We start from the raw sequence: 10,202 nt of genomic DNA, 5'->3' as shown, positions 1-10,202 counted from the left end.
GCAGAGGCCTTGGGGACAGAGCAGAGCCAGCACAAGCTGGGAATTCAGTTTCCTCCCTGGTGCCCCCTCCCCACGCTGATTCCAGCCCCCTTTTCCCGAGTTACACTTGCTGCTGGAGGCGTCAGGGAGGGCAGGGCTCTCCCCCTTTCTGCCGTGGGAGCAGGGAATGCGAGAGGATGGTATAAATATCCAGGGGGATTAGTGCTCCCCCGGCACTCTGCCCCGGCAGCCAGGGTTGAGTGTCACCCACAGCCCCCATTCCCTTTCTCTCCGCTCCCCAGCTGCCTCTCCTGTTTCCAGCCTTGAGTTCACCATCTCCGCTGGCAGCACTTTGATTTCATTCCTCCCTCCACCCCCGTTCCCCTCTTGAAAAGGAGGAAATAATGGAGCCTTTGTTGGATGGCTGCGACACAGGCACCGAGCAAGGAGCTGCACGGGGGCAAGGGGCTGAGCACAGCCTCCTGCCTGGATTATGGCATTCCTGCACCACGGCTCAGGAAAAGTCAATCCTGCACCCCCTGTGGTGTGTAAAGGGACCCTGGGCTCGCTGACAGCCGTGAAAAATCCCAGCAAGGAGAAAAAAAAAAATCCTTCACACCCGCTGCCGACTTCCCCCACTTTTATGTAAATTAATATTAACAGGTCCTCGGGTTTAGGTTCTGTACAGATATATACAAACAGGAAACAGCTCCATATTTACATCATTAAGTTAATTAGGCTCTGTAAAAAAAAAAAGAAAAGGAACAGTTCCCACATTAGTGCCCTCTGTAGAGACAGCAGAGGTGAGCTCACGTCCTGGGCGCGGGGACACTGACAGTGTAATGTACACTAACGATCACCCCCACGGGTGTTCCAGGCAAAACCATCCCAATCCGGCCTTCCCCGCCCTCCAGAGCCCGGCAGGGAGAGTGCTTGTCTCTGGCGAGGCACCACCATGTGTGTAATGTACACTACCAGCGCTCTGTGCGCCCGTGCGAGGCACGGGACGGGCACAGATCCCGAGTTCCAGCCGGGGGATGCTCCACACGGCTCCTCCAGCACCTGCAGAGGCACCGGGCTGGGCCAGCCCGGAGGGGACGAGTCCTTGGGGAGCCCCAGTGTGAGCAGACAGAGCCAGCCCGGGTCACACGATGCTGGCCAGTTCTGTGTTGTCCGACTCCGAGCTGCTGTTGCTCTCCTGCCTGGGGGAAAGAGTTGGGAATGAGGCCTGGATTAAGCCATAGAGGCAAGGTCTGCATCCCAGTAATATCTGCCTTGGGGCACAGGAGCTTCCCAAGGGCTCCAGAGGGACGTCAGCACCTCGTGCAGCCCCCACACGAGCTGTGGGTGGCAGCTGGGGCGGGTTCCCGCTGATCTCCCAACACTTCACGCCATCCTTTTGGAAGGTGGGATTGGGAAAACAAGTCAGCCCTTCCCTCACGCCACCACCCATGGGCCCTGGAGGATTCCTGGACAAGCCACAGTGTGTCCCAACCCGTCTGATCCTGCCCCCACACACCCCCATGTGCCGTGTTCGCTACCTTAGATCCTGCAGGGCTTTCTTGTTTTTCCTCCGCTTCTCCTCGTCGATGGGATACAGCTTGAACAGCAGCAGGCTCAGCAGGATCAGCCCCACGGGCACAGCAGACACCAACATCTTTAGGGTGAAGTTCACCTGGCCAGGCTGGAAGCAGGCCCGGGTCTGGTACCCTGCAAAGCTGTGGGCAGAAAGGCACCTTCAGGCAAAGGAAACGGGGTTTGCAGGAGGTGAGCTGGTCCCTGTGGGGAGAGCTTTGGAGCAACAACCGGATTTAGACCCCATCAGCTCCCTCCCAGAGCTTGGGAAGGGCTTCCCTCCCTGCCCACCCTCAGCTCCCACACAGGAACTCACTCCAGGCTGAGCGTGGAGATGCCCAGGGAGACCCCAGCTGTGAACTTGGTGAAGAAGACATAGAAGGAGAAGAAGATGGCCTCGTGGCCGTGGGAGCAGGGGTGCTGCAGCTTGAAGTCATCGATGACATCTGGCAGCATGGACCTGTGCAGAGAAACAGGTGCTGAACACCGGGACTGGCACAACAAAGCACCTCCTCTCTGCTGAGAGCATTTCCCTCAGGAGCCCCGCCTGGGGCTGAAAACACTGCAGAAAAGCCTTTGGAGGGTTTTTAGCCCCTCTGGCAGGCTCTGGAAGGCCCTTGCCCAGCCCTCAGGTGCGCTGCTGGGCGTGCCAGCCCCTCACACTCACCAGGGCAGGAGGAAGGCGGCTGCCACGCTGATCCCGGCGGCGACGGCCACGACGTAGGTGACAATGAGGCTACTGTCCAGGACAACCACGGCGATGAGGAAGGGGATGGCAGACTGGAGAGGGGGCAGGGACCAGGTTGGCATCAGCAGGGCCTGGCCCAGACCCCCTGGCTTTTCCCCCTCCCGCATATCCCAGCCCTCCAATCCCAGCCAGGGAACCAGAGGTGCAGCGTCCCTCCCCGAGCCCCACAGCACCACTGCTGCTGGCCTTGGGCACATCCAGGACAGCACCAACAGCAGGAGGAAGGACAGGCACCAAATTGTCATTAGCAGCAGCCCCTGCCCAGCTCTGGGCTCTTTTGGGGGAACTCTGCCCATCCCATGTGGTAAAGACCATCCCCATGTGCACCCCACACCTCAGGGGCCACTCACTGAGATGCCCACGTAGACAGCAGTCTTCTTCCCAAAATGGGTCAGGAACCACTGCCAGAAGGGAATGGTCAAGGTGGCCGAGAGCTGTGGGAAGAGCAGGGTCATGGTGTCACACGTTGGCCCTTCCCAGCCAGGAACAGCTCCTGGCACAGCCTCCTGCCATCCCATGTCCAGCACCCGTGATTTCCACACACTCCGGGGCTGGCACAAAGCCACACGTGGTGTGTGGGGCCACCTCCTCCCCCAGTGCAGAGCCCTGGCACCACTCCTGCCCTGAGAGAGGGAGGATCTGACTCAATCCTCGGTGCTGGGAAGGGACCTGATCCTGGCACCTGCACACAGCGTGGCCAGGAGCCAGGCTCTGTGGGCACTGTGGCACCTTGGACCTTTCCACCCCACTGAGGAGAGGGCAGGAAGTGCTTCCAAGAATGAGGCAAGCTGGAAAGAGCTCTCAAGGAGCGGTTTTGCTCCATGTTCCCGGCCAGTAAACACTGAGATCCTTCTCTCAAAGCAGGGAGGGGAGGGAGACAAGTGGCAGGATTTGGACAAAAGGCCCCCAATGGCTCCTGGTCTCTCTCGTCTGTGTCCTCGTTCCCTCAGGAACAAAGGCCCCGCTGTTCCTGCCAGCCCACCCGGCCTTTGCAGGACACTTGGCAGCTTCTCCTCCCTCCCCTTGTGCCAGGGGGACCTCTGATCACTGAACCTGGGGCCCTGTCCCATGGGCTTCCCTCCCCTCGGCCCGTGGAGCCCCCATCCCACGCCAGCTCCCAGGCAGCACCCACTGGACCCCGCCACAGTCCCAGCCCCGCCAGGGCTCCAGGACAGGGCCGTACCCACCATGATGGCCAGCAGGATGTTCTGGAACTCGTTGCGGAAGCCCAGGGTGTAGGTGCAGAAGAGGGCAAAGTTTCCCTCCAGCAGCTGTGGAAAAGGCAGACAGGGGTCAGGGGGGACACGTCTGTCCTCACCCAGCTGCACCCCCAGCGCAGGCAGGGGAAGAAAGCGGCCATTCACCGAGGGCACGAGGCCACATCCTCCTCCCTCTGCCTGGGGCAGCTCCGGCTCGTCCATCACGTGCTCCCAAGCCCCTTGGGATCATCCCCACAGCCACCCCCACGCTGTTCCCTGTCCCCAGCCCTTCCAGCTCACCATGAAGGCCAGAGAGGTGAAGAGGAAGCCGGCGATGAGCTTGATGTAGGGCCCGTGGTTCATCACCAGCTTCAGCCCCTGGAAGAAGGAGACAGGCTCATCTGACTGCAGCGCAGAGGACTCTGGGGAGCAGAGATCAGCCCAGCGTTAGACCCCCCCCAAAACAGCGCCTGTGGGTGCCCCATCCCGCTGCTCAGCGCCCTCCACAACCCCTGCCCACCCACAGCATCCCAGCCCAAGGGAGTCAGGGCAACCCCTGCCCTCACCCGGGGCTCCTGCAGGCCCATGGAGCAGCCTGGCTGATTTCCCCCAGGATAAGGAGGGACAGGGAAGGACAGGGAAGGACAGGGAAGGACAGGAGTTTGGATATCACATCCCCCCGGGATGCCCTGGTTGGCACCGGCAACCTCGGCCAGCCGAAAACGGGCGAGATAAAGGTTATCTCTGGCAGGGCAGAGCAGAGCTAAGTCCTCATGGAGCTGCTCTGGCCTCCTGCCCTTCTGCAGCACCTCCCCAGACCCAGAGCTCAGCTCCACCTGCCCCTCTCCTCAGGGGCGTGACCCACAGATGAGGGGCCAAGAGCTCGGCCAGGCTCCTGGAGAGGAAGGAACAGCAGCGTTTCCACAAGCCCAGGGCATTCCAGCCCCTCTCCAGCCTCACCTCTCTTCTCCCTCACGCCCAGCAGCAGGATGAGGGCGCAGAGCACGTAGAGCCCCCCGATGACCCCCGCGGCGATCATGTAGGCATTCCTCTGTGCAAGAGAGGCAGCAGCAGTCAGGGACGGGGGCTCATCCCGGGAACAAGCCCGGTCTGAGGGGAGCACACGGCAGGGGATGCCCAGCTTACGGTGTCTGTGAGCGACTTGGTGTCGTGAGTCATGTTCAGCTCCTCCATGGCCACCGAGGAGTTGGTCAAGCCGAAGAAGGCGCTCTCGATGCAGGGAGTGTCCACTTTGCCAACGATCTGGCCTTGGATGGCAGTGCCCAGCACGGTGCCCAGCACTTCCACGGTCATACCTGGGGAGGGAGAGGCCAGCGGGACTGAGCACAGCCCTTGTCCACAGCAGAGCATCCCCAGCTGCGAGTCACCGCCCTTCCCAGGGAGAAATGAGCCAGCCCAGCTGTGCTACAGCTCCCTCCAAATCCCCAAGGGAAAGAGGGGAAGAGGGAAAACAGGGAAAAGGGAAAGGGGGGAAGAGGGAAAGGGGGGAAACTCTTACGGTAGGCAGTGGCCGAGTCCCGCTCGCTCTGCTCCCTGCTGATGAACATGGTCAGTGCTGAGTAAGGCACGTGGAAGCACTGCAAGGGAACGAGGAGAATTGGCTCAGGGAGGATGTAACAGCCCAAGGGACCTGGGGCAGGGTGGGATCTGCCCCTCTGTGCAGCTCAGCAAGGGGCAGGCAGGGCTTGGCACCCTCCGTCCCTTGCCCCCCAGCCCGGTGTGAGCAGAGCCTGACTCACCGTCACAAGGGTCTGGAAGGCACAGTAGAAGACAAGGTACCACATGACTTGTCCTGTGGAGATGTCGGGCACAAACCAGATGAGGAAGTAGGAGGTGATGGCAAAAGGGGTGGAGAAGATGATCCTTTGAGAGAACAAAGTGTCAGCCTTGTGGGCGCTGAGCTGCCCAGCTCTCCCTGCTTCCACACATCCCGTGGGGTTCAACATCTGATCTGGAGGCTCCTGAGCTGCCCCAGGGGTGGCCCAAACCAGGCTGGAAGCAGCAGCTCAGGCCTCACAGGGTCAGAAGAGCTGACCCAGAGTTCCAGGGAAGAACTTTCCTTGCACTAACAGAGATGTCTCCTTCCACGGAAACGATTGATCTGCTCCTGCCTTTGGCTTCCACCCCCAGCCCCAACCTCTCCCCCGGGCAGCGCTGCTGTGTTCAGCAGGATGTAATCACCGCCCTGATCCTGGCAAGGGCTGGGCAGCAGCCAGGCAGCTCAGCCCTGCTCCCCAGCAGCCAAAAACCTCTCACCAGCTTGGCTTTGCTGCCAAGGCCCCCCCCCAAGCCCTGGTCCTGGGGTCAGCCCTGCTCTGCTGGCAGCAATGGAGCAAACCACCAGCCAGCAGCAGTCTGGCTCCTTCCTCCACCTCTGCCCAGCCTCCCAGAGCTGAGGGAGCGGGGACAGGGGATGCAAAACACAACAGAGGATCAAAGAGGACTGCTCAAGTGCTGGGCCTTGGCAGCAATTCCTGCAGGATCTGCCAGCAAGGGCATCTGCCCTCCTCATCGAGCAGTGCTCATAACCCTCATCCTGCTGCAGGACAGCCAGGGCACAGCTCTGCCCCACACCAGCACCCCAGGGACACCACAGGCACCCAGGGCCCCCCATCACTCAGGGGAGCACGGGAGAAGGAAGGAGGGAAGCGAGCCAGGTGTTGAGGTTAAACCCACATCTGCTTAGGAGACGGATTTTGCTGGGGGATTTGCGAGCACCCTGCGCTCCACAAACCGGGACAGAGGCTGCGTCCTGGAGAGAGTCCAGCAGAACTGGACACGGGACAGAGCCGCTCACGGCCAAGGCTGGCCCTTCACTGCCAGGGTACAGCGAGATTTTTCCATCCGGGCTGATACACAGGACGCAAAGTTTAAATTTAAAGCTGGGGAGGGAGCGGGGAGAGCAAGAAACAGAAACTGCATGGACGGAGAGCAGCGACAGGCACTGCACAGGACCCAACACATGCACATTTTTCCGCGCCCACGTCACCCCGTCGGGGAAGAGGGGGGAGGAAAGCGCCGAGCAGCTCCAGCCCCTCCTCGCCGCCGCTTATCTCGGCTCACATACGTGGAGCCAGGGAAAGCGTGGAGCCAAAATGTTGAATGAAATCACCAGAGCAGCGCGGCGGCAACAGCGTCACGCTCGCCCATCGCATGAGCGTCAGATGCGCCAGCTCCCCCGGCACCGGGCAGCTGAGCTCGGGCCAGGGCTGACCACAGCTCCTTGGCAGGCCCAAGAGTGACTGGGAGTAACCCCTGACCCAGGGCGAGGTGATTAAGGCGCGCTCGGAGGCGGCTGCCGTGACGTGCCCCGGCGCTCATTGGCCCCGCTCGATGGTGTGTTCCTTTGTGCCGCTCGCACACCCCTTCCCGGCCGGCTTCGACTGTTTGCAAACGGCTCCTGCCCCCGGAGAAGGTCAAAGCCGGGGGGTTTCTCCGTCACCGACACCTCAAGGAAAAGTTTAGTCAGAGGGAAGTCCGCAGTGGTCAAGGAAATGCGGATCCCAGCTCGGAGCTGGGGACAGAGTGACGTCCACGAGGCTGGGGGAGAGGAGGAAGCAGCCAGGGGATGAGCTGGTGGAAGGAAATGTGCCAAGAAGTGTTTCAAAGAGAAGAGAACTGAAAGGGAGAGAGGTGATGGCCCTCAGGGAAGGTCTTCTCCCCCTTTCCAAGGAACTGGAGCGGCCACAAGCTTTGTGCTGGAGCCGGCTGGGCTTGGTCTCACAGATCAGCCCCTCCAGAGCCTGGCACTAAACCCTCACCCGCGGCGGGGTCACCTCGCAGGTCTTGAGGGCTGGGGGGTCAGGCAGCAGCCTCTGAGACCACCCCAGTGCCTGCAGCTCCTGGCTTTGCACACAGGGAAACTGAGGCAGCGCCAGCAGCTCTGCAGCCACAGCAGCACCACCAGCCTGGGGCTGCGCGGCCCCGCAGAGCCAGAAAAACCTGGGTTTAAGAGGTTTAAAAATCAGCTCGGCTCCATCCAAATTGGACTCAGCGGGCAGCCCTTGAGCCAGGCACAGCAGCAGCGAGCTCCGGCTGCCCCGGCGCTGCTGAGGGGCCCAGCTCGAGCCGACAGCTCTGGCTAATTTTAACGAAGCAGGAGCTGCTCAGAGGAATGCGGCCACTTCAGTCCCACCCCCCGCCTCGAGATTAGGGCCAGCGGAGCCATCCCACACAGCCCTGCCGCACGCCCAGCCAGCCCCGCGCTAATCTCCGACCCCAGACCCTGCTGCACACAGGGAGAAGCTATTTCAGGCCACGTGTGTGGAGCCTGCCTCCAACAACAGCCGGCTGCTGCCCAGAGCTATTCCAGGAAAGCCAGGAAGCAGAGGGTATAATCTGCGGGGGAAAGGGCTGCGTCCCTCTAGCTCCAGTCCCCCAGTGCCCACCCTCTGTGTCTTTCAGCGATCCCACAGGCGCACGGGGTTATTTCAGCCACCCTGTCCCCACTCAGGCATTAGCACCCCGACATGCTCCACATCCCGTGCGGGAACAGGTGCTCACGGATATCCTAAGTCTGCCCTGGGTGCAGGCATGAGCCATTTGGGGGTTCACAAAGCCCGTCCCATCTGCTCCCAAGGGCAGCGGGAGCACCCACGTGCAGGCACCCAGATCCATGACAGCTGTCTCCCTGCCCGGGGAGCACCCTCGTGACCGTGAGCCGGCGCTTCCAACACCACCACGGACCGAGCAGACACACACCCCCGTCCCTCCTCCCTGTGTCTGTGATGCCATCTGCTCCGGCTGCCACCGTGGCCCTGCCAACCCGCCAGGGCTCTGCAGTCACCACAGGAACAAAGTCCAGCGTGGTGGCAGGGAGGCTGGAGCTTGCAGGTGGGGTGACATTGAGGTCAGGCCAGAGCAACAGGTACAAACTTGAGGCCTCCCAGCTGCTGGTGGCATCTGGGGCTTTTTGGAGCTCTTGGCACCTCATGTGGGTGAGCCAGGGCGTCAGCATGTCCTGTGCTGGACGCCTCATGCCAGGGGACACCCAAAACTGACTGGAAGAGCTGTGACACATCAGGCAGGGAATGCAGGGTGCTACCGGCAGCTCTTACCAGGGCATCAGGCGGCCGAAGCGGGTCCAGGAGGTTTTGCTGATGAAGAAGCCCACCATGGGGTCCGTGATGGCATCCCAGACTCGCCCCGCAAACAGTATGATGGAGGCATAGAAAGCGTCCACCTGCGGCAGGAGGAACTTGTGTCAGGACCTGCAAACCCCCGGTGCTCCCAGCTGCCCTTCCTGAGCCCCTCAGGACCATCCCAACCCTACCTACTGCGACCCCCTCCCACCATTTGGGAGCAGTCCCTCGGTCTCTCCCCCTCGTTCAGGGGGATTTGAGGCTCCCAGTACCTCCAGGCGCTGCCCCAACACGCTCTTCCCACAGGGAATTCCAACATCTCAGAGCAGAGTTCCCCAAACCCAGCACGAGGCAGCCCACGGGCTCTCCCCGCGTGGTTTCCTTCCCTCCGTGTTTCCCACCGACCCGGCTCGCTGCGGCTCCGCAGGATGGGTCCTGTACCCCCCCAAAACAGCCACCACGACCCCGCTTTGTCCCGTGGGGACCCCCAAGCGCGGCAACACCGCGCGTGGGACCGGCCCGGGGGAAACCCGCAGCCTCCGGGGGTCTGGCGGGGGTCGGGGCGCTGCCGAGCCCCCCGTAGCTCCATCCCCCGGGCAGAGCGGCACCGGGAGCTCCGGGACCCCCAGCCCCATTGCCAATGCCGCCCCCCAGCCCAGCCCAGCGCCAAGGCGGCCGTACCTGCGCCACGTCCAGGAGGTAGATCTGGAGGAAGAAGCCGAGGGCGCAGCCCGTGATCTGGTACGGAGCCCCCCCGATGGCGTAGCACAACTTGCTGCACACCGACAGCCGCTCGCGGCTCTCCTGCAACCGGGATCGGCGTTAGCGACACCGGGAAGCGACCCCCGCCCCCAGCCAGCCCGGACCCCCCTCCGGCTGTCCCCGGTGCTCACCCTGCGGCGGTGCTGGCGGAGGGCGGGCGGCAGGAGCCCCCCGGCCCCGGCCCGCTCCGCGCCGCCGCCCCCGGCCATGCCGTGCGCGATGAATGGGGCCGAGCCGCCGCCGCCCGCCCTTGTACCGGAGAGCCCGCCCCGGGAGGGGCCGCACCGACCCGACCCGCCCCCGCCCTCCTCCTCCTCCTCCTTCTCCTTCTCCTGTCCCACCCCTTCCCCCCAGTCTTCTCCTCCCTGCGTCCCGGTGCTTTTGTTACCTCCTCTCTGTCCCACATCCCCTCATTCCTCCATTCCCCCATCCTTCATCCCTCAGCCCCTCTCTCCATCCCTTCTCTCCATCCCTTCTCTCCATCCCTTGCCTCCATCCCAGCCCTTCATCCCTTAAAATCGCAGAATGGTTTGGGTTGGAAGGGGCCTTACAGCCCATCTCATTCCAGCTCCCTGCCACCTCCCAGCCCCATCCTCCCTGGCCTTGAGGAATGGAGCATCCGCCGCCTCTCTGGGCAACCTGTGCCAGTGCCCCACTGAGCTCATCATTAAAAACTGTCTTTATATCTCACCTAAACCTCCCCTCTTTCAGTTTAAACCATCAGCCCTTGTCCTACCACAACAGGCCCTGCCAAAAAGGCTGCAGGGGACACCTGCAGTGTCCCCCTCACTGGATGGCTACATGGACATCAATCCCAGCCCCTCTTGGCTGTGCCAG

General features: G+C 62.2%; 1 protein-coding gene across 1 annotated transcript; it reads right to left on the bottom strand.

Annotated features, from left to right (window-relative positions):
* Positions 1-608: 608 nt before the first annotated feature.
* MFSD2A (MFSD2 lysolipid transporter A, lysophospholipid) lies at positions 609-9,574 on the bottom strand. The gene is made up of 14 exons (XM_068994387.1): positions 9,497-9,574; positions 9,285-9,407; positions 8,580-8,704; positions 5,262-5,385; positions 5,021-5,099; positions 4,648-4,817; positions 4,462-4,552; positions 3,802-3,923; positions 3,490-3,573; positions 2,653-2,736; positions 2,222-2,334; positions 1,871-2,014; positions 1,521-1,697; positions 609-1,181 (listed from the first exon to the last, which is right to left on the bottom strand). The coding sequence occupies exons 1-14, from the start codon at positions 9,572-9,574 to the stop codon at positions 1,124-1,126; spliced, it is 1,572 nt and encodes a 523-aa protein (XP_068850488.1). The 3' UTR covers positions 609-1,123.
* Between the last annotated feature and the right edge of the window lie 628 nt (positions 9,575-10,202).

This window comes from Aphelocoma coerulescens, chromosome 23 (assembly GCF_041296385.1).
Source record: "Aphelocoma coerulescens isolate FSJ_1873_10779 chromosome 23, UR_Acoe_1.0, whole genome shotgun sequence".
Classification (NCBI taxonomy): Eukaryota; Metazoa; Chordata; class Aves; order Passeriformes; family Corvidae; genus Aphelocoma; species Aphelocoma coerulescens.
Note: the sequence above shows the minus strand (reverse complement) of the source record. Positions and strands in the feature narration are given on the sequence as shown.